The 26,189-nt window shown below is 42.1% G+C and overlaps 1 protein-coding gene across 8 annotated transcripts in view; it reads right to left on the bottom strand.

Moving 5' to 3' along the window:
* Nucleotides 1-26,189, bottom strand: part of LOC128684094 (enoyl-CoA delta isomerase 2-like) — a 132,132-nt gene that overhangs the window by 87,762 nt on the left and 18,181 nt on the right. For all 8 annotated transcript variants that reach the window (XM_070088441.1, XM_070088449.1, XM_070088485.1 and 5 more), the window contains exon 2: nucleotides 17,038-17,299. In XM_070088441.1, coding sequence (XP_069944542.1) covers nucleotides 17,038-17,299 — 262 coding nt within the window. The remainder of the gene's footprint in view (nucleotides 1-17,037; nucleotides 17,300-26,189) is intronic.

The following is a 26,189-nucleotide window of genomic DNA, read 5'->3' as shown; positions in this document are numbered from 1 at the left end:
GGTAGATCTCTAAGTGTAGTTCTCAATGGAATGGAATCAGCAAGACATCCTATTGGGGCAAGTGTTCCACAAGGAAGCATGCTGGGACCATTGTTATGGAATGTCTACTTCAACGACCATCTTCATCTCATCCCAGAATCACATGCATATGCAGATGACTGTACACTTACATTCACTTATCCACGAGAAGAAATGCCAGCTGCTCTAAGCGACATCAATCACCAGCTAAGAGCTATATCAGCTTGGGGAAATAGATGGCAAGTAACACTTGCACCTGAGAAAACGCAAATGATGATCGTCTCTAGGCACCATGATGGTAATGCTGGTGCAGTAGTAAGGATGAATGGGAGGGTGTTGGCACCTGGAGAAGAAGTTGATATCCTTGGGGTGAAATTTGACTCCAAACTAACCATGAAGAACCATGTTGTAAATCTTCCAAACAAGGAAGCCAGGAAGCTTACAGCACTTCGCCGTATCTCACATCTGCTTGACAGTAGGGGTTGCAAGATTCTGTACAAGGCACAAGCACGCTCACACCTTGAGTATGCTCCACTTTCTTGGTTTTGCCTGCCCTCTCATCTGCGACTGCTTGACAGAGTAGAGAACAGAGCAAGATGTCTCATCTCTCGCCTGGACCCATCCTGGATAGATCTGTCATTTCAGCAGAGCCTTCAACATAGGAGGGATGTGGGTGGCCTTACTGTTATGTACAAGGTCAATATTGTCAAAGTACCACACATGGATCCACTTCGAGGACAGCCACAAGACAGGCAGAAAGCAGCAACTTCACTCTGGCTGTACCCTTCTCCAGAACATCACTCCATCTGAGATCATATATACCCAGGATGACTCGAGTATGGAACACATTCGTACAGCATAATGATGTCAACGAGATGAAGTCAGTTGATCAAATGAAAATGCTGGCCCACAGATGGCTCCAACTTCATCCTGTTCCCTACTTGTATGTTTCATAACAATAAAAATGCTTTCAAATGAGCTGTTGTAGGTAACAGCTCTTAGCTTGCCAATAAAGTTAGGAATCCTTAACTTGTAAATAGCTTGTCAATAAAGCCAAAGATCCTTAACCTTGCCAAACCCTGTGTAAAAAAAAAAGAGGAGAGAGAGAAGAGAGAGAGAGAGAGAGAGAGAGAGAGAGAGAGAGAGAGAGAGAGAGAGAGAGAGAGAGAGAGAGAGAGAGAGAGAGAGAGGAGACAGAAGAGGAGAGGAGAGAGAGAGTAGAGAGGAGAGAGAGAGGGGAGAGGGAGGGAGAGGGGGGAGGGGGGGAGAGAGGGAAGGGGGAGAGAGAGGGGTGGGGGAGAAAGAGGGGTGGGGGAGAGAGAGGGGCAGGGAGAGAGAGGGGTGGGGGAGAGAGAGGGGCAGGGAGAGAGAGAGGTGGGGGAGAGAGAGGGGGTGGGGGGGAGAGAGGGGTGGGGGAGAGAGGGGTGGGGAGAGAGGGAGGGTGGGGGGAGAGGGGTGGGGAGAGAGGGAGGGTGGGGGAGAGAGAGGGGTGGGGGAGTGAGAGGGGGTGGGGGGAGAGAGGGGTGGGCAGAGAGGGGTGTGGGAGAGAGGGGGAGGGGGTGAGGAAGAGGCAGAGAGGGGTGTGGGAGAGAGGGGGAGGGGGTGAGCAAGAGGGGTGTGGGAGAGAGAGAGAGGGGTGGGGGGAGAGAGAGGGGAGGGGGAGGGGTGGGGGAGAGGGGTAGGGTAGAGGGGAGGGGAAGAGAGAGAGGGGAGGGGGAGAGAGAGAGGAGGGGAGAGTGATAGAGTGTAAGTAAATAAGTTTATTCAGGTATACACAAATACAGTTACATAGAATTATCATACATAGCAGCATATGTGTAGAGAACCTAGGATAACCCAAAAAAGTCAGAGTGACTTAGGTAGGCATGTAAAAGGGAGGGGTAATATGTGTATAGGCTTGAGAAAGAGAGGGAGGATGTGTCAAGTAAGCTTTCAGGAAGGTGTGAAACCTTATGCATATGTGCGTGCCGCATGCACATTTATGTTTGTGTGCCCAGGAATAATCCTCCTCACTTCTATGTAACAATAATACTAATAAAATACCAATAATAATAATAGCAATTCTAATAATTATAATACTAATGCTGCTAATACTAATACTCAGCTTCTATACACACACACAAACACATACACAAGTACGTACATATGTACGTACTTGTGTATGTGTTTGTGTGTGTGTGTATGTGTGTGTATGTACTCACCTATTTGTGGTTGCAGGGGTCAATTCATAGCTCCTGGCCCCACCTCTTCACTGATTGCTACTGGGTTCTCTCTCTCTCCCTGCTCCATGAGCTTTATCAAACCTTGTCTTAAAACTATGTATGGTTCCCACCTCCACTACGTCACTTTCTAGGCTATTCCACTGCCTGACAACTCTATGACTGAAGAAATACTTCCTAACATCTCTTTGACTCATCTGAGTCTTCAACTTCCAATTGTGACCTCTTGTTTCTGTGTCCCATCTCTGGAACAGCCTGTCTTTGTCCACCTAGTCTATTCCATGCAGTATTTTATGTCATTATCATGTCTCCCCTGACCCCGTGTACTCACCTCACCTAATTGTGGTTGCAGGGGTCGAGACTCAGCTCCTGGCCCCGCCTCTTCACCGACCGCTACTAGGTGTGTGTGTGTGTGTGTGTGTGTGTGTGTACTCACCTAATTGTGGTTGCAGGAGTCGAGATTCAGCTCCTGGCCCCGCCTCTTCACCGACCGCTACTAGGTCCTCTCTCCCCCTGCTCCATGAGCTTTATCATACCTCGTCTTAAAACAATGTATAGTTCCTGCCTCCACTACATCGCTTGCCAGACTATTCCACTTCCTAACTACTCTATGACTGAAGAAATGCTTCCTAACTCGAAAAAATATGAAAATTGAGTTATTGTTACCAAAAAATAGCTGAACTTTCTGGCTACACTCTGGTATAATTATTATCCTCGTACGATGTTTCTAAAAGGAATTACAGCCATTTATAACAGGCATGGTGACAGCGCCTTGCCTCACATTGCGTAACAAGCGCTGACACGGCATTGTTTATGTTTTCCCCCCCCCGTGTTATTTTTATCCTTTTCTTATATCTTTATGTCTCCTGTAATACAAATTCACCATCTGAGATCATGCCAGAGTGGGCGGAGATAATGTGATCAAGTAACAAGTCAGGTACCCCTGGGAATATTGCATAAAATGGCCGACACCTCCAGCCAACAAAATATTCCATACCCACGCTAATATCAATTATAAGGCTTATTTATCTATCACAATTGATCTATTATGACATAATGCAATATAATAATAGCATATAAACATAAAAAGTACACCTTAAAAAATAATATATAGCATAATATGATGCCCTGAGGAAAAAATTTCTATCGATATATTCCCTGAAGGTGAAGAAAGGGTCCGTTCTCTCATATGTGATGAGAGAAAACGGATTTACAATGGTTAACTGTAATAAACACTCATAGGTCACGGAAAAAGTGTAAAATAAAGCAAATTTTTCGGGGAAAAAAAATATTTCCCGGGCACCTGGGGTGCTGCGCGCTTTGGCCTATATCTCGAAAGTAAGTTATTTACCTATTTATGGGCACTCCATCCTTATTTATGAATGAATTGACTTGATTTTCACAACAAACATAGAAGAATGATTGCTTTACAATGTAACATGTTCCTTTCTGAACTATCCCAAATATTTTCAGATTTGTGTGGGCAACAAGACCGACATCTTCCAAAATGTCAAAAAAGTTATGAAACTTTATTTTTTTTTAGCATGAAGATAAGATTTATTATATAATTGGGGCCTTACAAATGATGGAATTAGAAGTGTTCTATCAGCAGAAAGTGTCAAAACCACTTTTCCAAGTACCACTGAGTACTTGAGTACTGCCAAATGTAATTTTTCGTAAATTTTGCATATTTCATTTCCTTTTTGGCCGATATGATTGAAACTTCAGCAAAGGCTCTTTAATATAAGCTTCTAATAGTACACCAAAAATGAATGTAATCGGTTCATAAATAAAGAAGTCGAGTAATTTTTAGCGTGCCGGGCCTTCAGCTTGTTTGTGTCCCATCTCTGGAACATCTTGTCTCTGTCCACCTTGTCTATCCACGCAGTATTTTGTATCATGTATCCCCTGACCCTCCTGTCCTCCAGTGTTGTCAGACCGATTTCCCTTAACCTTTCTTCATAGGACATTCCCCTTAGCTCTGGAACTAGCCTTGTTGCAAACCTTTACACTTTCTCTAATTTCTTGACGTGTTTGACCAGGTGTGGGTTCCAAACTGGTGCTGCGTACTCCAGTATGGGCCTGACATACACAGTGTATAAAGTCTTGAACGATTCCTTACTGAGGTACCGGAATGCTATTCTCAGGTTTGCCAAGCGCCCATACACTGCAGCAGTTATCTGGTTAATGTGTGCTTCTGGCGATGTACTCGGTATTATACTCACTCCTAGGTCTTTCTCCTTGAGTGAGGTTTGCAGCCTTTGGCCACCTAGCCTATACTCTGTCTTCAGTCTTCTTTGCCCTCCTCCGATCTTCATGACTTGGCATCTGGCGGGGTTAAATTCTAGGAGCCAGTTTCTGGACCACACATCCAGCCTGTCCAGGTCTCTTTGTAGACCTGTCTGGTTCGCATCTGATTTAATTCTCCTCATTAACTTCACGTCATCTGCAAACAGGGACACTTCTGAGTCTATCCCTTCCGTCATGTCGTTCACATATACCAAGAACAGCACTGGTCCAAGGACTGACCCATGGGACCCCGCTCATCACTGGCGCCCACTGTGATACCTCATCATGGACCATGACTCGCTGTTGCCTCCCTGTTAGGGATTCTCTGATCCATTGCAGCGCCCTTCCTGGTATACGTGCCTGTTCCTCTAGCTTCTGTACTAATCTCTTGTGAGGAACTGTGTCGAAGGCCTTCTTGCAGTCCAAGAAAATGCAATCAACCCACCCATCCCTCTCATTTCTTACTGCAGTTACCTTGTCATAAAACTCTAGTAGGTTTGTGAAACAGGATTTGCCTTCCATGAATCCGTGCTGGCTGTCGTTTATAATCTTGTTCCGCTCCAGGTGCTCCACCACTCTCCTCCTGATAATCTTTTCCAAGACTTTGCATACTATACATGTCAGTGACACTGATCTATAATTTAGTGCTTCATTTCTGTCTCCCTTCTTAAAGATGGGGACTACATTTGCCTTCCATACTTCAGGTAGTTGCCCAGTTTCAAGGGCAGTGTTGAAGATTTTGGTTAGTGGCACATGTAGTGTTCCTGCTCCCTCTCTAAGGACCCACAGAGAGATGTTGTCCGGTCCCACCGCCTTTGAGGTATCAAGGTCACTTAGGAGCTTCTCCACCTCCTCCTCAGTTGTGTAATTCATCCAACACTTGTTGGTATATCCCTTGCTGCTGTACACCACTGTTTTGTTTTCCCATTGTCCCTTCAGCCTCCACTGTAAATACTTCCTGAAATCTCATGTTGAGCTCCTCACATACCTCCTGGTTGTTTCTTTTTTTTTTTTTGTGTGTGTGTGTGTGTGTGTGTACTCACCTATTTGTACTCACCTATTTGTGGTTGCACGGGTCGAGTCATAGCTCCTGGCCCTGCCTCTTCACTGATTGCTACTAGTACTCTCTCTCCCTGCTCCATGAGCTTTATCATACCTCGCCTTAAAACTATGTATGGTTCCCACCTCCACTACTTCTCTTTCTAGGCTATTCCATGGCTTGACTACTCTATGACTGAAGAAATACTTCCTAACATCCCTTTGATTCATCTGAGTCTTCAACTTCCAATTGTGACCTCTTGTGTCTGTGTCCCATCTCTGGAACATCCCGTCTTTGTCCACCTCGTCTATTCCGCGCAGTAATTTATATGTCGTTATCATGTCTCCCCTGATCCTCCTGGCCTCCAGTGTCGTCAGGCCGATTTCCCTCAGCCTTTCTTCGTAGGACAATCCCCGTAGCTCTGGGACTAGTCTTGTTGCAAACCTTTGTGTGCGTGTGTGTTTGTGTGTGTGTGTGTGTGTGTGTGTGTGTGTGTGTGTGTGTGTGTGTGTGTGTGTGTGTGTGTGTGTGTGTGTGTGTGTGTGTGTGTGTGTGTGTCAGCATAGTTGCTGATCTTATATGTGTTGTATAGTGTATCATAGTACCATCCATGTGCTTTATATAGAAGATCCCTAGGCCGAGTGACTGTATGACGTCATGGAATACAGCATGAGTCAGTGAGACGAGCTGCCTCCTTCTCACTCGATGGATAGACATAGACAGGCGAGCAGGGCAGGCCTGGGCTCCCACCTCTCATCACAGTCTGACAATATATAGTGTTACCATCCAACAAGGTGTTTACCTTCAACCCTCCTATCTCCTTAAGAACCCCTACGACAAATTAGTGGCAACGGAGGGCCTGTAATTCTGACGATTACAGTGATTTCTGGAGATAAATTTCTACTGAGACGGTCGCCATCTCCTAACGCTAGGCTGACCCAGCCAGCCAGCTACCTCAGCCAGCTACCCTCTACATTATTCACTGGTCAGTCTCTGTATTAGTGTTTATCTGCTTATTTGCATCACTCCCGAGGGGTTGACCCGAGTTTGCAAAATAAGCCAGCAACCAGTCTGTGGTGAGGGAGTCAGTCCAGCCTAGCCTACTCCATCCAGTTTTGCCTGCCAAGCCAGCTTTCCACCCCTGCTGTGCTCATCGTTAGAAGTTATTGAGCCATTCTGTGTGAAGGGTTAAGATAAGCCAAGCCAGCCAGCAACTAACCCAGGTGACTAACCCAGTACTCAAGCAAACCATGTGGGTACAATCTTCATCGCTTGTGTTTCAAGCTCCAAGCCATTCTGAGTGCTTTTTCATCCCTGTGGTGTTGTGGTATTTCGTGGGTTTGTTTTAAGCCAGTCGGCTTAGAAATATTTTCGTGCCAGTGAGGGTGTCCCCAGTGAGGCTTACGCCGTTCATCCCATAGGCCCACTCACCACGCGGTGTCTCGCCACCGCCCGGCCTCAGCCCTGCTTCAGCCCACTCACCAAACCATTACCATTGTTAGTGTACTCTTATTACGGGTACTAGCACCATATTTTGAAGACCACATAGGGGGTCAAGAGCTAGAGTGTGTCTTCGTCAGTGGCGCCACCGTTGAAATCCTCCTGTGTGAAGTCTATCGTCGATGTAAGCGCAATTCTACGATCACGTGTGCAGAGGACAGTAGCCAGCCGCAAGACGACATAAACATCCTCCACCACCATCCACCACCTTCCACCTCATTCTTCACCAAGTCGTTACAGCGATAATATTTTTCACAGAGACATTTGCGAGTGTTGAGACATTTCTTTTTGTTTCCAGTGATTTCTTAGTGACATTCAGTAACTCTTGATTAGACTCAGTGTTTATTATATACTGTTTGCAATCATTTTTTTATCTTCTTAATTCAGTGTTAATTTTCATCCATAATTTCATGTCTGTCGTGTTGTGCTTCTTTTTTTTTATATACTTGAAGTAAGTACCTTAGTGTTTTTCCTTTGTTGTGTGTGCAACATATGAGCAGTATAGAACTTGTGTTTACACTTCAGAATCACCTTGTGTTCACAGTATTCCAGTGAAGTAATTCAGTAATTTATTACCTTGTATTCTGCATCACAACTCAGTGTTGTTTGTTATATTTTCCTCCCAGCAATTGTGTATTCTTGTTTAGTTCTCTCTGTGTGTTGAACATTTTTGTGTTAATTCCTTTCATTTAGCCAGTGTCTAATTTGTCTTATTTCCACAGATAACAGTGCCATTGTTTTGTGCAAGCAAGAAAATTATTTTTTTTTACAAATTTCTCACACCAAGTTTCATAGCAAGAAAATTCTAGTATTGTGTTTATATTGATGTGTTGTGTTCTGCATCACTGTAAGTGTTCAAGCTTTTTTTGTTCTGTGTTTTGCATCTATTATTTTTTTGTGTTTCATTAAACAAATTCACTCTTAGTGCAATTTTTAAGTTGTTCATTTAAAGTAAATTGTTCTTTTGCTTGTTCAGTAAGTGTTGTTTAAGCTGCAGTTAAGAGTTAAAGTGTTCACTCAGTTCATTCCTTGCTATTATTTTTTTTATCTTGTAAACTGTATTTTCTTGTTTGTGTAATATTTTTTTTATCATTGCACAATGACTCATTTTGCAATAATTCTTATGCAAGCATTGTGTTGTCATTAAAATTTTTCTTTCAGAAATTTTATGTTGTGTGTGCAATTGTGCAATTGTTATTTGCAATATTGCTACAGTTTATTTCAGTGCAGTTTCTTATGCTCTGTTCTGTGCATAATATTTTATTCTTTGTGTGCCATTTTATTTTATTTTTAGTGAATTGTTTTCCCCAGTTTTTCTTAATTTTGCACAAGATTTATTGAGTCCATTTTAATATTTTTGATTGTTCCACCATTTTATTGTTGAATTACCCTATTGCATTGAGAGTAAAGACAACTCACTGTGCCATTCATTCAATTTCAAGTAAAGTTGAGCAAATTAGATTTGAGTAAAGTACAAGCTCTCTTGACTTTCAAAGTGTTGTTTATTCAGTTGAGTATTTTCTTGTGTGAGTTTCCTTGCTTACAGTGTGACCTGTCAATTTTTTATTTACTTATGCAGAATAGTTAAGCATTTTCTTCCCATTTAAGTTCACTGTGTCGTGTGTTCCTCAGTCACATTTTCTTTTGTTTCTCTAAATTTTTGTTTTACATTTTGCAAACATGTCTCAAGTCTTCTCAAGCGATGCCTCAGCAAATGCTGCTAGTACAACCAGTAATGCATCAGTTCACAATTCAAGTAATCCTGTATCAAATAATAGACACACTCAGACTTCTAGCCTGCGTAATTTCAGTCATGATCCGTATGATGCTATGCCTTTGTTCAATGGTAACCCAGACAACCTAGAAGGTTGGTTTCCTGCTGTTCGAGCCAGAGCTAATGCTTCAGTTGATGGTCTTCCATCTGAGAGTTGTTTAATTAGTATCGGAAAGGAGAGTCTAGCCCGTTCTCCAGCTGCCGCACATGTGTTCAACTAATTCGTATGAAGGACTTTCAAGACCTAACCAGGTGGCAAGATTATGAACAGTTAATCCGTAACTATCTTGAACCGGTGCGAGAAACCGATCCTTTTGTCGTTCTCAAAGAATTAGTGTGCACAGCTCCGAGGCCAGAAGAGACATCAGATGAGTCTGCCCTTCGTCTTAATAACCTAATGTCCTCATTCGTTAAAGCAGGTCAAAGTTATAAGTACCTCAAAGACAATGATAAACCAGCCCTTGAAGGGTTTGCTAAATTAGCAGCATTCGGAGTTATCAAACAACTAATGCCACCGACATCTATGTATGTGTACAATTCTAGCGCTCTAAATGCTACTATGGGACCGCTCACAGCTCTCATCCATGTACGAAATTTGTGTCCTGAGGGAACCTTCCCTTATCGTAAGTCTACGCCAACCACTTTGTCTACTCCTGTACTTCCTCTTGTTTGTGCTACTACCAAAATTCCCAACCTTAATCACTCACGTCCATCATCCAAAGCTAGTGTTAAGAGCCATCATTCCCATAGCACCCGTAGTATGTACAGTACCCACAGTCAAAGAACTTGCTACAATTGTGGTTTCCGTGGCCATATTGCAATTAATTGTCCTGATAGTCATCCTAAGAGGCGTCGTACTGATAATGAGTACCAGTCAGATCTTCCCTACTGTACTTATCATAGAATACATGGACATGACACATCTGAGTGCAATGCTCTCTACAACCTTCAGTACGTACTCTAGATCTTTCCGTGGCCGTTCCAACCGCAGAGCCAGGAGAGGAAACAGACGTCGTGGTTCTCAAACTAACCAGAACCAGGCTCATTCGGGGGAATCCGAGCGCCCCAGTCTACTCGTCCAGTCGTGACAGTAGGTGATAATGAGTACACCATCCCAGTTCAAAATTCCTATGAAGCCTTAGCCAGTCTTGAGAATGACAACCCTGCTGCTGAGGTTGCTTCACACGTCTCTGACGTAGAGGAATTTGGGGATGAAGTAGAAAATACCTTCTCCGATGACAACCCACCTTTCTGTTTGCACATAACTCCAAACGAAATGATAGGTCCTTTAGTACAAGCTTCTATCCATAATGCGCCCGTTCATGTGTTCATGGACTCTGGTGCGCAAGTTAATAACATCAGGTCTAGCTTGTTTAAAGAGAAGCAGTTACGTCGTGTTCTCCTCGTTGAACCAACTACTGTAACCTCCCTTAGTGGAGTAGCTGGTTCCCTTCTGCGTGTCCGAGGTCAGACTTCGCTCACCTTTACTATCCAAGGTAGAGACTTTACTGCTGCTTTTCTTGTTGTCGACCAGATTGCTTTCCCTGGTGACCTCCTACTGGGATTTGCTTCCATGCGAGACTTACGCATTGTGCTCAACCCTTACCGATGGCATGCCCAAATTGACGACTTGATCGTTCCATTTTGGGGTTACCAGCTTGGATCAGAAATCTGCCATACTGCCGCAGAGTATGATGCACAGATTAAGTCCTTACAAGCCAATGCATTCTCCAGTAGCGTACCCAAGTGGTCAGGCACTAGTAACTCTGTCACTCCCATCTGTGTTCCACCTACACCTTCAGATATGCAAGATAGTGTATTGCCTCAAGTGTCCGAGGACGCTCAGACTGCTTTGAGTGCTCAGCCTATCCCTGCAATGTCTGCTAGTCCAAGCAGTAGTTTCTCCACAGGGGACGCCTTGTCGGAAAACGATTACTTGAAACTAGTAATGCCATCTCTTGTTGATGTCACATGCCGTCTGCAGAAAGACATCTCTGTTGTGGCTAGTGCTCTCACTAGAGTGTCTGTTGTTGTTCCTAGTGTTCCAGATGGTGATAATGTCCTAGTTGACAGTGATTCCTGCAAGGTCAAGGGTTTATTTGTTGAACCTTCCTTACATGTTGTAAGAGACAGTAAGATCCATTTATTCCTTGCTAACACTTCGGGTCACAGTGTTCGTCTCAGAGCAAATACCAATCTTGTTGACCTGGTTCACTATCCTTACCCTGTTCAAGTACAGGATGACGTGCCACCTAACCAGTGGGTCGGTGTTATTTCAACAGGGGAGACCTCATCCACTCCACTGGATCAATCCATTCCACCAGTTGAAGAGAAAGACTTAGCTCCCACTGACTTCCCAGACGAAGTCAAGCGTTTGTTGATGCTGTTGAACAAACGTCGTAAAGCCATTGCCTTACCAGGTGAGAAGATGGGTATAACAAACTTATTGTCCCATCGTATTCCACTTGAACCTGGTACTAGACCTATCTATATACCTGCGTACAGAATGCCTCATTCCCAAGTTGCTGTCGCAGAAGAACTGATCAATCAAATGCTCGATGATGGAGTTATTGCACATAGCAATTCACCCTGGAATGTGCCCTTAATCCTAGTGCCTAAGAAGGACGGTACTTGGCGCCCGGTGATTGACTTTAGGAAGTTAAATGCGAAAACTATTCCAGATCGCTTCCCACTTCCTGTACTAGGTGATCTTTTACGCAATATCGGAGATAACAAAGTCTTCTCGACCCTGGACTTGTTACAAGGGTTTTGGCAAGTCCCTCTTCATGAGGACAGCCAAGAGTTAACTGCATTCTCTACTCCCACAGGTCATTCATTATCACTTCCTTCGAATGGCTTTTGGATTACGATCCTCTCCTATCACGTTCTCTAGACTCATGACCAATATCTTTAGAGGTCTTATAGGTAAAGCACTTCTGGTGTACTTAGAAGACCTAATCGTCATGTCCGAATATGTGGATACACTATACAACACATATAAGGAGATCAGCAACTATGCTGACATATATATGTATGTATGTATGTATGTGTGTGTGTGTGTGTGTGTGTGTGTGTGTGTGTGTGTGTGTGTGTGTGTGTGTGTGTGTGTGTACTCACCTATTTGTACTCACCTATTTGTGGTTGCAGGGGTCGAGTCACAGCTCCTGGCCCCGCCTCTTCGCTGATTGCTACTAGGTCCTCTCTCTCCCTGCCCCATGAGCTCTATCATACCTCGCCTTAAAACTATGTATGGTTCCTGCCTCCACCACATCACTTTCTAGGCTATTCCATGGCCTGACTACTCTAGTAAGTAAGTAAGTAAGTTTATTCAGGTATACACAAATACAGTTACATAGAATTATCATACATAGCAGCATATGTGTAGAGAACCTAGGATAACCCAAAAAAGTCAGACAGAGTGACTTATTTCCATTGGGGTCCTTCTATGACTGAAGAAATACTTCCTAACATCCCTTTGATTCATCTGAGTCTTCAACTTCCAATTGTGACCTCTTGTGTCTGTGTCCCATCTCTGGAACATCCCGTCTTTGTCCACCTCGTCTATTCCGCGCAGTATTTTATATGTCGTTATCATGTCTCCCCTGACCCTCCTGGCCTCCAGTGTCGTCAGGCCGATTTCCCTCAACCTTTCTTCATAGGACAATCCCCGTAGCTCTGGGACTAGTCTTGTTGCAAACCTTTGCACTTTCTCTAATTTCTTGACGTGCTTGACTAGGTGTGGATTCCAAACTGGTGCTGCATACTCCAGTATGGGCCTGACGTACATGGTGTACAGAGTCTTAAACGAATCCTTACTGAGGTATTGGAACGCTATCCGTAGGTTTGCCAGGCGCCCGTATGCTGCAGCAGTTATCTGATTGATGTGCGCCTCAGGAGATATGCTCGGTGTTATACTCACCCCCAGATCTTTTTCCTTGAGTGAGGTTTGCAGACTTTGGCCATCTAAACTATATTGTGTCTGCGGTCTTCTTTGCCCTTCCCCAATCTTCATGACTTCGCATTTGGCAGGGTTAAATTCAAGGAGCCAGTTGCTGGACCAGGCTTGTAGCCTGTCCAGATCTCTTTGTAGTCCTGCCTGATCCTCGTCCGATTCGATTCTTCTCATTAACTTCACATCGTCTGCAAACAAGGACACTTATGAGTCTATCCCTTCCGTTATGTCGTTCACGTATACCAAGAACAGCACAGGTCCTAGGACTGACCCCTGTGGAACCCCGCTTGTCACAGGCGCCCACTCTGACACCTCGTCGCGTACCATGACTCGTTGTTGCCTCCCTGTCAGATATTCTCTGATCCATTGCAGTGCCTTTCCTGTTATGTGTGCCTGGTCCTCTAGCTTTTGCAGTAACCTCTTGTGAGGAACTGTGTCGAAAGCCTTCTTGCAGTCCAAAAATACGCAGTCGATCCACCCCTCTCTCTCTTGTCTTACTTCTGTCACCTTGTCATAAAACTCTAGTAGGTTTGTGACACAGGATTTTCCTTCCCTGAAACCGTGCTGGTTGTCAATTATACACTTGTTTCTTTCCAGGTGCCCCACCACTCTCCTCCTGATGATCTTCTCCATGACCTTGCATACTATACACGTTAGTGATACAGGTCTGTAGTTTAGTGCCTCATGTCTGTCTCCCTTTTTAAAAATTGGGACTACATTTGCCATTTTCCATACCTCAGGGAGTTGCCCAGTTTCAAATGATGTGTTGAAGATCTTTGTTAATGGCTCACACAATATCTCTGCTCCCTCTTTAACCCTTTCAGGGTCCGTCCCGTAGATCTACAGCTTTACGTTCAGGGTCCAAACCGTAGATCTACGCCATGAGCTCAGCTCACTCTGATAAACTGTGAGTGGTACATTTGGGCCTAGATATGAGAGAATACATCTATGTGGTATGTGTGCACCACATAAAACAGATCCTGCAGCACACTGTGTATAATGAGAGAAAAAAAATGAAATCATGATTTTTCGATTAAAACAGCAACTTTGCAGTGTTTTTTCGTATGTTTTTTATAGTTGTATTTGCGATTTCTTGGTCTCATTTGATAGAATGGAAGACATATTACAGAAAAAAAGATGATTTTGATTGGTTTTAGCACTGGAAATGGCTTGAAACTGAGCTCAAAGTAGCAGAAATGTTAAATTTTTGCCGATATTCAAGAGTAAACAAACGACCTCACACGTCTAATACACGTCAGCTGGTGGGTCTAATATACATTCACAAATATGGTGATGATATTTATACAATTATTACAGTATTGCATAACAGTAAATCTTCTATTTTTTGGTGTGAATAAAAATTCATTATGTGAATAAAAAATCAAAATAGAATTTATTTGTAAAGCCTCAAAACATAACTAATGAACAGAGGAAATGTTAGTTTAGTGCCAGGAATGCCTACATTGTTCATTCTGGACCCTATTTTGAAATTGGAATATTTTGAACTTTGTGTTAAATTGGCCAAATTAACAATTTCCGACCACTTTATTTTGTAGTTGAAACAGTTGACTTGGCGATTTCTTGTGCTCAATCGATAGAATAGAAGTAATACTAGTGAAATAGCTAAGAATTTGGTTGATTGGAATAATGTAATTGGCATAAAATGGGAGTCAAAGTCGGCAAAATCGCCGATTCGTAAATATCGCTGACACATCAAAATTCGCGAGAGCATAATTTCGTCAATTTTCCACCAAATTTCTTACTTTTTGTTTTATTACCTTCACAAAACGATTCTCTACGATTTCATAAGAAAAAATAACAAATTTTTTTTTTGAAAATTCTTGGACACTGGTGCGTGACTCCAGATTTGGGCCTTGGACCCTGAAAGGGTTAAGGACCCATGGAGAGATGTTGTCTGGTCCCACCGCCTTTGAGGTGTCAAGTTCGCATAGCAGCTTCTTCACCTCCTCCTTGGTTATATGTACCTCATCCAGCACTTGCTGGTGTGCCCCCCTGTTCTGATTTCTTGGAGTCCTACTGGTTTCCACTGTAAATACCTCTTTAAATCTTGTGTTGAGCTCCTGACATACCTCTCGGTCGTTTCTTGTGAATTCCCCATCACCCTTCCTCAGTCTGATTACCTGGTCCTTGACTGTTGTTTTCCTCCTGATGTGGCTGTACAACAGCTTCGGGTCAGTCTTTACTTTTGATGCTATGTCATTTTCATATTGTCTCTGAGCCTCCCTTCTTATCTGTGCATATTCGTTTCTGGCTCTTCGGCTGATTTCTTTATTTTCCTGAGTTCTCTGTCTTCTGTACCTTTTCCATTCTCTAGTACACCTAGTTTTTGCCTCCCTACACCTTTGGGTGAACCAAGGACTCGTTCTGTTCTTCCCATTATTTCTGTTTCCCTTGGGAACAAACCTCTCCTCTGCCTCCTTGCATTTTGTTGCTACATAGTCCATCATTTCTTGTACTGGTTTTCCTGTCAGTTCCCTCTCCCACTGAATGTCTTGAAGGAAGTTCCTCATGCCTGAGTAGTTCCCCCTTTTGTAGTTTGGTTTTTCCCAGCCTATTCCTGCTACTCTCTCCACTTGGAGCTCAACTATGTAGTCGAAGCACAGAACCACATGATCACTAGCTCCCAGGGGCCTTTCATACATGATACCCTCGATGTCCGAACTACTCATGGTGAATACAAGGTCCAACCTTGCTGGTTCATCCTCTCCTCTCTCTCTGGTAGTATCTCTAACATGTTGATGCATGAGGTTCTCCAGTACCACATCCATCATCTTGGCTCTCCATGTTTCGGGACCCCCATGGGGCTCCAGGTTTTCCCAGTCAATCTCCTTGTGATTGAAATCACCCATAACTAGTAACTTTGCTCCCCCCATGTGTGCTCTCCTGGCCACCTCGGCTAGTGTGTTGATCATTGCTCTGTTGCTCTCATCGTATTCTTCTCTTGGCCTCCTGCAGTTCTGTGGTGGGTTGTACATTACTGCAATTATCACCTTATGTCCCTCAGACTGGATTGTTCCTACTAAGTAGTCCCTTTCGCCCATGCCATCCATTCCTTCCATTTTCTCAAAACCCCACTGGTTTTTAATGAGCAGTGCAACTCCTCCTCCCTCTGTCTTTCCTGAAGATTTGATATCCGGATGGAAAGATTGAATCTGTTATTATTCTGGTGAGTTTTGTTTCTGTGAGTGCTATTATGTCTGGGGATGTCTCTTTGATTCTTTCGTGCCACTCCTCATACTTGTTTGTTATTCCATCTGCATTTGTATACCACACCTTCAACTTCTTTTCTAAGACTGTGGTCTGGGAAGTATATTGGGGTTGGGGAAGTGGGAGACCTGGTAAGGAACTATGGGTTGTTGCTGTGGGGGTGAAGTTTGTAATGTAGTGGGTGGGGGCATTGGATGTGGCATGGGTGTTTTGATTTAGAGTGTTTGGTTGCACTGGGGTTGACCTGGTTGGGAGGCTTCTATAGAAAGTTGTGAGGGAGGCTGTATTAGATCTTCTTCCTGGGTCTGGGATCTCCTGTCTGTCTTCTCCATCCCCTCTCTTTCCTCCTTTCGCCTTTGTACCATCTCTCAGTTTCTTCCTTTCTTCTTGTGTTCTGTCGCGGTCGAGATACACCCTCCTGTATGCCGTCATGTCCCTTAATCGTGCTTTCTCCTGCAGTATCCTGGTCCGAGTCGCTTCTGCCTTGAAGGTCACTCTCACTGGCCGGGTTCTTTTTTTTACAAACCCCCCTATTCTCCGAAAATTTTCCAGCTGGGTCATATCGTCTTCTCCTATTGCTTTCATGATGCTTTCAATTGCTTTTTTTTCCCCTTGTTTTCTTGCTTCATATGTTTCCCCTTCGACTTCCTGGAGCCCATACACAAAGACTGACCTCACCCTTTCATTCTCCCACTGCATATCCCTGTGTATCCCCTCATGTAATTTGGTTTCCTCCACTGCAGCTTTCCTTTCATCAGTTTCACTGGCTAATGTACTTGGGCTCAGTGGCCTGTCATTTTCCCTTCTTGGCTTTCCTTGGGCTCTGTTGTGTGTGTGTGTGTGTGTGTGTGTGTGTGTGTGTGTGTGTGTGTGTGTGTGTGTGTGTGTGTGTGTGTGTGTGTGTGTGTGTGTGTGTGTGTGTGCATGCACGCAGGACTATGTAAGCAAATAAACCAAAGTTGTATTTTCACATGAGCTAGACTTGGTAGCTCTTATTTCTAGAAATATCAACATTTACCTTCTCATTTAGTGCATTTTTCTTGTCCGGTCTGTTAAATGTAATGGTTCGAACTCCATGCTGACGGGTGATAATGAGGTGCTCGTACTTGGAGCTGTCTACAAATTTAGTGTCAGATTCAGCACTCTCAGAGAACTCAATGTTTGAAGATAAGGTTCGAATTCTCCCCACAGTCAGTCTTGCAGGATGTTCCATGACCTTCAATGTTCGAGTCCATGGCAAATGTCTTGAGAACGATCCGAAAGATCTTATCCCAGCACACCTGCACACAAAAGAATCCATGTTATATTACTCAGCAAATGGATATTACTGAACTTAAAATGCCTGCATGCTTGCCACAAAAATTTTATCTTAGTTACAAATCACTGAGGCCTACAATTTAACTATCCTTTGTGAACTGCTAATAAAATCTATTCACAAGAGGGAAAAGTAGGAATAATTTACACATTGTAGGTATTTTAAATGTTTATAATACCAGCTTCAAACAACTTTTTGCCTAGTTCCACCAATAATTTCTTTCTCCAAATCAAAGGCATATTGAAAGCTATTACTTTATAGTTCATGAAAACCTCTACATAAAGAACTATTCCATTCTTCAAAAGTTTATAATACAAGGGGAAATGCTGAAAATGCCATTCACAGCACATACTGTCATTAATCACTTAACGACAGAGTTCCGTTCCTAAAACCACATCGGTAAACGAATTTGTCGTAAAGCAAGGAGCATACTATAATGGTAATGGGTTTGTGTCAACCAACTTTGATGTTGTTTTAATGACATCTTTGCACCATTTATAACAGTTTTAGTCTGTTTTTAAATGTTTATACAGTAGTGTACTGTATATTGTAATAACCAAAATAGAGAAAATCAGCTCTAATATACATTATTCAGGTATGCATACTGGTCAGAGAGCCCATCATAAGTCCGAGTCGTTGGTAAAAAAATACGTCACTAAGTGAGGAGAGGCTGTACTGGATTTCTAAAGTATAAAAGTAATAAAATTTCTTGAAAAGCTAAAAGGATACACAGCATTTCAGGCAAAATTAAACTAGGATTAAAGCTTCTGATACTAAAAACTTGCATGCATGTGGGACAGTTTAAAACTTACGAGCTTAGCAAACTATACTGAGAATTAGTTAAAATACTAAGTATGTAAATTCTGGCATTTCTCATCAACTACAGTGGAACTCCCAATTTCGTCCGCACTGGCCATCGTATGATTCGGATTTCAACCACTTTTATCGGCGGAATTTTGCTCCAGATTTTGTACCTCATCCCAGAAATCGTCTGTATCAGTTGTGTCCGCCCTCCCGGGATGTCACCACTCATGCGTACGTGTCTCAGTCTAGCTCTGTCATTGACTGAGTGAGCATTCATCCAAAACATTTCATAATAATCCATTGTTTTTTGTGCTTGTTTATTGAGTGCAACTGTGAAATAAGTCACCAAGGGCCCAAAGAAAGTTCCTAGTGCCAGCCCTTTGGTAAAGAAGAGCTGCAAGACCTTCATCTGGAACAGCAACAGACGACAGCTGAGGAAATTGCTTCAGAGGAGGAGGAAGAAAGAGGGTAAAAGGTACCTTCTTCAGTGATTAGGGACATTTGCGCAAAGTGGAATGAGGTGCAAACTTTTGTGGAAAAATATCACTCTGACCAACCTGATACAAGCCATATCTGCAACATGTTCAGTGACAATAATTTGTCCCATTTTAGGCAAATCTTAAAGAGATGCCAGAATCATAGCTCTCTGGACAGATTTATATTGTGACAGGGGTCCAGTGCCAGTAAAAGACAAAGAAGGGAAGTAACCCCGGATAGGGCATTGATTCCTTAAGTCCTTATGGAGGGGGATTCCCTTTCCAAACAATAACCTCTGCTCCTCCTCCCTCTCCCCTCCTAGCCATCCATACCCCAACAAGAGTCTACAATAAAGGTAAGTGTGATGTTAAATGTTTATTTATCCATTTCATTAGTCATTTATATTTCTTCCTCGTTGTTGTCTGTATGTAAACCTATAGCTATTCTTTAAAAAATGTATTTTTTGTTAATATTTTTGGATGTCTAGAACGGATTAATTGTATTTACACTATTTCTGCTTTGGTTTTCATCCGTTTCGGATTCAGACTGACCTTCTGGAACAGATTAAGGACGAAATCCGGGGTTCCACTGTATGTTTATCATAGTCTCATAACTGCTAATTAGGTCATCACTTCTTCAATTGTCAGTGTCAGATACAGTGGACACTCAACTAATGCCTTTAATCTGTTCCAGAGAGCTAGCCTTAAGTCGAATTCATTTTCTCCATAAGAAATACAGTGGACCCTCGCCTAACAAATGCATCGCATAACGTTAAATCCACCTAACGAAGTGTTTGAGCATAAAAATTTTGCCCCGCCTAACAATAAAAAACTTGCTCAATGTGATTCGTCCGGGACCTGTCCACACTGCCCCGTGGGTGCCAGTGTTTACAAGCCAGCCAGTGCGGTTGCATCTACACATACATTCGGTACATTTCACATTATTCCAGTGTTTTTAGTGCTTGTAACTGCAAAACAAGTCACCATGGACCCCAAGAAAGCTTCTAGTGCCAACCCTGTGGTAAAAACAGCAAGAATTAGTATGGAATTGAAAAAAAGAGATTAATGTGTGCAAAATGGGTTGAACTGCAAACCTTTATGGATGAAAATCACCCTAACACAGCTATAGCAAGCCGTGCTGGTAACTATCACAATGACAATGTTGTGACCCATTTTTGGCAAATCTTAAAGGAACACGAGATACAGAGCTCTATGGACAGATTTGCTGGTCCTAGTGGCCTTAAATGAAGAAGGGAAGTAACCCCGGAAATGGACTTGCTACCTCAAGTCCTCATAGAAGGGGATTTCCCTTACAAACAATAACAACTTCCACCATCTCCCCTCCTCCCATCCCATCAATCATCACCAGATCTTCAATAAAGGTAAGTGTCAAGTATTCTTTATTTAGTACAGTAGTAATTGTGCATGTCTTCTTCTTTTTGGGTGTATAAAAATGTATATTTCATGTGGTAAAAATTTTTTTTCATACTTTGGGGTGTCAGGAATGGATTAATTTGATTTTCATTATTTCTTATGGGGAAAATTAATTCGGCTAACAATAATTTCGGCTAACGATGAACTCTCAGGAATGGATTAATATCATTAGGCAAGGGTCCACTGTAATGGAAATCCAATAAATCCGTTTCAGACAGCCAAAAGTATTAACAAAAAATATTTACTTTCCGTAAGCCATGTGTGTCATATGAGGCGACTAAAATGCCGGGAGCAATGGGCTAGTAACCCCTTCTCCTGTAGACATTTACTAAAAAAGAGAAGAAAAACTTTATAAAACTGGGATGCTTGAATGTGCGTGGATGTAGTGCGGATGACAAGAAACAGATGATTGCTGATGTTATGAATGAAAAGAAGTTCGATGTCCTGGCCCTAAGCGAAACAAAGCTGAAGGGGGTAGGGGAGTTTCGGTGGGGGGAAATAAATGGGATTAAATCTGGAGTATCTGAGAGAGTTAGAGCAAACGAAGGGGTAGCAGTAATGTTGAATGATCAGTTATGGAAGGAGAAAAGAGAATATGAATGTGTAAATGCAAGAATTATGTGGATTAAAGTAAAGGTTGGATGCGAGAAGTGGGTCATAATAAGCGTGTATGCACCTGGAGAAGAGAGGAATGCAGAGGAGAGAGAGAGATTTTTGGGAGATGTTAAGTGAATGTATAGGAGCCTTTGAACCAAGTGAGAGAGTAATTGTGGTAGGGGACCTGAATGCTAAAGTAGGAGAAACTTTTAGAGAGGGTGTGGTAGGTAAGTTTGGGGTGCCAGGTGTAAATGATAATGGGAGCCCTTTGATTGAACTTTGTATAGAAAGGGGTTTAGTTATAGGTAATACATATTTTAAGAAAAAGAGGATAAATAAGTATACAAGATATGATGTAGGGCGAAATGACAGTAGTTTGTTGGATTATGTATTGGTAGATAAAAGACTGTTGAGTAAACTTCAGGATGTACATGTTTATTGAGGGGCCACAGATATATCAGATCACTTTCTAGTTGTAGCTACACTGAGAGTAAAAGGTAGATGGGATACAAGGAGAATAGAAGCATCAGGGAAGAGAGAAGTGAAGGTTTATAAACTAAAAGAGGAGGCAGTTAGGGTAAGATATAAACAGCTATTGGAGGATAGATGGGCTAATGAGAGCATAGGCAATGGGGTCGAAGAGGTATGGGGTAGGTTTAAAAATGTAGTGTTAGAGTGTTCAGCAGAAGTTTGTGGTTACAGGAAAGTGGGTGCGGGAGGGAAGAGGAGCGATTGGTGGAATGATGATGTAAAGAGAGTAGTAAGGGAGAAAAAGTTAGCATATGAGAAGTTTTTACAAAGTAGAAGTGATGCAAGGAGGGAAGAGTATATGGAGAAAAAGAGAGAGGTTAAGAGAGTGGTGAAGCAATGTAAAAAGAGAGCAAATGAGAGAGTGGGTGAGATGTTATCAACAAATTTTGTTGAAAATAAGAAAAAGTTTTGGAGTGAGATTAACAAGTTAAGAAAGCCTAGAGAACAAATGGATTTGTCAGTTAAAAATAGGAGAGGAGAGTTATTAAATGGAGAGTTAGAGGTATTGGGAAGATGGAGGGAATATTTTGAGGAATTGTTAAATGTTGATGAAGATAGGGAAGCTGTGATTTCGTGTATAGGGCAAGGAGGAATAACATCTTGTAGGAGTGAGGAAGAGCCAGTTGTGAGTGTGGGGGAAGTTCGTGAGGCAGTAGGTAAAATGAAAGGGGGTAAGGCAGCCGGGATTGATGGGATAAAGATAGAAATGTTAAAAGCAGGTGGGGATATAGTTTTGGAGTGGTTGGTGCAATTATTTAATAAATTTATGAAAGAGGGTAAGGTACCAAGGGATTGGCAGAGAGCATGCATAGTTCCTTTGTATAAAGGCAAAGGGGATAAAAGAGAGTGCAAAAATTATAGGGGGATAAGTCTGTTGAGTATACCTGGTAAAGTGTATGGTAGAGTTATTATTGAAAGAATTAAGAGTAAGACGGAGAATAGGATAGCAGATGAACAAGGAGGGTTTAGGAAAGGTAGGGGGTGTGTGGACCAGGTGTTTACAGTGAAAGATATAAGTGAACAGTATTTAGATAAGGCTAAAGAGGTCTTTGTGGCATTTATGGATTTGGAAAAGGCGTATGACAGGGTGGATAGGGGGGCAATGTGGCAGATGTTGCAGGTGTATGGTGTAGGAGGTAGGTTACTGAAAGCAGTGAAGAGTTTTTACGAGGATAGTGAGGCTCAAGTTAGAGTATGTAGGAAAGAGGGAAATTATTTCCCAGTAAAAGTAGGCCTTAGACAAGGATGTGTTATGTCACCGTGGTTAATATATTTATAGATGGGGTTGTAAGAGAAGTAAATGCGAGGGTCTTGGCAAGAGGCGTGGAGTTAAAAGATAAAGAATCACACAAAGTGGGAGTTGTCACAGTTGCTCTTTGCTGATGACACTGTGCTCTTGGGAGATTCTGAAGAGAAGTTGCAGAAATTGGTGGATGAATTTGGTAGGGTGTGCAAAAGAGGAAAATTAAAAGTGAATACAGGAAAGAGTAAGGTTACGAGGATAACAAAAAGATTAGGTGATGAAAGATTGGATATCAGATTGGAGGGAGAGAGTATGGAGGAGGTGAATGTATTCAGATATTTGGGAGTGGACGTGTCAGCGGATGGGTCTATGAAAGATGAGGTGAATTTATTTATTTATTTATTTATTATAAATTTGTGCACACATACAGAGGTACAAAAAAATACAGATAAGAGCAGTATGCCAAAGCCACTTATACTATGCATAGCATTACGGGCTGGCTTAAAATTAACTTAAGATTAATTAAGCAATGATGAAGTCAGTGATAAAACATTAATGTAAACAGATTACTATAAAGCACAAGTGAGTATTACAAAGACAGGTCATATGAAGGATTCTGTTAGGTAGTGTATTTAAAAAATAATAAAGTTAGATTGGGTTTTAGGTTTAACATTTATGTGATATAATTGTGAGAAACATTTAAGATATACAATTTATAAGGTTCAGTTATTCAGTATTTATTTGGTTTTGGGTGAGTAAGTGATCTTTGAGTAGAGACTTGAATTTATAAACAGGTAGTGTTTCTTTTATATTTACAGGTAATGAATTCCAGATTTTAGGGCCTTTTATGTGCATTGAGTTTTTGCATAGTGTGAGATGAACACGAGGAACATCAAAGAGTGATCTGTGCCTTGTGTTATGGTCATGTGTTCTGTTGAGGTTGGCAAGGAGATGTTTGAGGGGAGGGTTAATATCAGAGTTAAGTGTTCTATGTATGTAATAGGTGCAGTAATAAGTATGGATGTTTTGTATGGTGAGTAGGTTTAGTGTATTGAATATTGGTGGAGTGTGCTGCCTGTAGTGAGAATTTGTTATCATTCTAACTGCAGCCTTTTGTTGGGTAATTAGTGGTCTGAGATGGTTAACTGTTGTTAAGCCCCATGCACAAATTCCATAGGTGAGATAGGGGTAAATAAGAGAGTGATATAGGGCCAGGAGGGCTGACTGTGGAACATAGTACCGTATCTTCGATAGTATGCCTACAGTCTTGGAAATTTTCTTAGAAATTTGTTGTATATGTGTATGAAATTTGAGTCTATTATCAAGGTGGATTCCTAAGAATTTTCCCTCTGTTAGCTTTGTGATAGGTGATCCGTTTATCATTATGTTAAGAGGGACATCTGTAGCTCTGTTACCAAACTGAATGAAGTAGGTTTTGTCAATGTTTAGTGTAAGTTTGTTAGTCCTCATCCAGGTAGATATTTTCTGTAATTCGGTATTTACAGTATTGGCTAGTGTGACTGGGCTCGGGTGAGAGAAGACGTATGTAGTGTCATCTGCAAATAGTGTGGGTTTGAGTAATTGCGAAGCATTTGGAAGGTCATTTATGTATAGGAGAAAGAGAAGAGGGCCAAGGACACTTCCCTGTGGGACACCAACTGTAATTGGTTGCGCAGAAGAGTTTGCCCCATTTGCGTACACATATTGGCTTCTGTTGCTGAGGTATGACTTGAGGTAATTGAGGGAGTGCCCTCTTATACCATAGTGTGACAATTTTACGTGGAGCAAGTCATGGTCAACTGAATCAAAAGCTTTACGTAAGTCAATGAAGATCCCCAGTGGGACTTCTTTTTTCTCTATTGCAGTGTATATATGTTCTAGCATGTGTATAATAGCATCATTAGTATTTTTATTAGGCCTGAATCCAAATTGGCAGGGGTTGAGTATGTTCTGGGAGATAAGGTAGGAGTAGATTCGTTTATGAATTAGTTTTTCAAAGATTTTTGAGAGAGGGTGTAAGTTGGATATTGGCCTATAGTTATTCAACTCTGTTTGGTCTCCTCCTTTGTGGATCGGGGTGACCCTTGCTATTTTGAGTACTGTAGGGAAGGTGGAGGATTCAATGGATTTGTTAAAGAGTGTTGCAATGATTGGAGATAGCACTTGTGACACTTTTTTATATATAAAGGGTGGTAAGGTACTTAAATCTCCTGCCTTGTTTTTTAGTGCATTGATAATAAGGGAGACTTCGTATGGGTTAGTCGGAGCTAGGAACAGTGTGTTCGGGTAGTTGCCGGTGAGGTAGTTATTTGGTGGGGTATCTGAGCTTGGGATTTTATGGGCAAGGTTTTGTCCTATAGTGGAGAAGAAATCATTGAGTCTGTTTGCTGTTTCTGTTGGTGGGAGTTGGGGTTCATCTGATTTTGCTAATTTTATTTCGCTATTTCGTGATATCTTTTTTGTTCCCAGAATTTCAGATAGTGTTTTCCAGGTCTTTTTTATATCACCTCGTAAGTTGGATAATCTGTTCTCATAATACAATTTTTTTGCCCTTCTTATCAGGCTGGTTAGGATTGACGAGTAACGTTTTGTTTGGTCTCTGGTTATGTGACCCATTCTGTACTGTTTTTCATATTGGTGTTTTGTATTTATGGATTTGAGAATGCTGGGTGTTAGCCAGGGACTGTTCAGTCTCTTTGCTGTCATCTGTTTAGTTTTTTTAGGGCAGTGCTTGTTATAGAGGTATTGGGTCTTTTTTAGAAAATTATTAATACATTCGTCAATATCTGTATAGATTTCTAGCTCAGTGTGCCAATCAATGTTTGCTAATGCTGTTGCGAAGTTATTAATGGCTGCCTCATTGTGAAGTCTGAAGGTGACTTTAGTAGTGTCTTGGGGTAGTTTACCAAGAGTTGTTATGAGGAAAGTAGGGTAGTGGTCTGTGGTATTATCTGTAATTATGCCTGATTTTAAAGGGGATATGGTGTTGGTCCAGATGTGGTCAAGTAGGGAAACACTAGTCTCTGTAACTCTTGTAGGTTTTGTTACTGTTGGTAGTAACATACAGTTACTCATTGTGTTTGTGAATTCAGTAACGTGTGGGTCCTGGTCTTGCAGGAGATTTATATTGAAGTCACCTGAGAGTAGTAAGTGATCTTTGTTCATGCGTGCATCAGTTATCATACTTCCTAGATTTTGACTAAATTGGCTAATGTTTGACTGTGGAACTCTGTAGATGTTTATCAATGTGAGAGGTTTTTGTAGGTATTTGGATTTGAATTTAGCTATTATATATTCCCCATGTTCATCCCTTGTGCAAGTATTAGTGATACATTCTAGTTGGTCTGAGTAGTATATGGCTGTGCCACCCCCTTGTTGGTCTGGCCTACAGTTGTGTATGGCTGTGTAACCAGGAACGGCATAGACATCTGTACTATCAGGCTTTAGCCAGGTTTCAGTTCATAGAATTGATGAGGGGAAAACGGTGAGTGGTGCACTTAGGAGTCTGTGGAGACAAAGAACTTTGTCCTTGGAGGCAAAGAGGGGAATGTATGAGAGTATAGTTTTACCAACGCTCTTATATGGGTGTGAAGCATGGGTGATGAATGTTGCAGCGAGGAGAAGGCTGGAGGCAGTGGAGATGTCATGTCTGAGGGCAATGTGTGGTGTGAATATAATGCAGAGAATTCATAGTTTGGAAATTAGGAGAAGGTGCGGGATTACCAAAACTGTTGTCCAGAGGGCTGAGGAAGGGTTGTTGAGGTGGTTCG

This window comes from Cherax quadricarinatus, chromosome 2 (genome assembly GCF_038502225.1).
Source record: "Cherax quadricarinatus isolate ZL_2023a chromosome 2, ASM3850222v1, whole genome shotgun sequence".
Classification (NCBI taxonomy): Eukaryota; Metazoa; Arthropoda; class Malacostraca; order Decapoda; family Parastacidae; genus Cherax; species Cherax quadricarinatus.
Note: the sequence above shows the minus strand (reverse complement) of the source record. Positions and strands in the feature narration are given on the sequence as shown.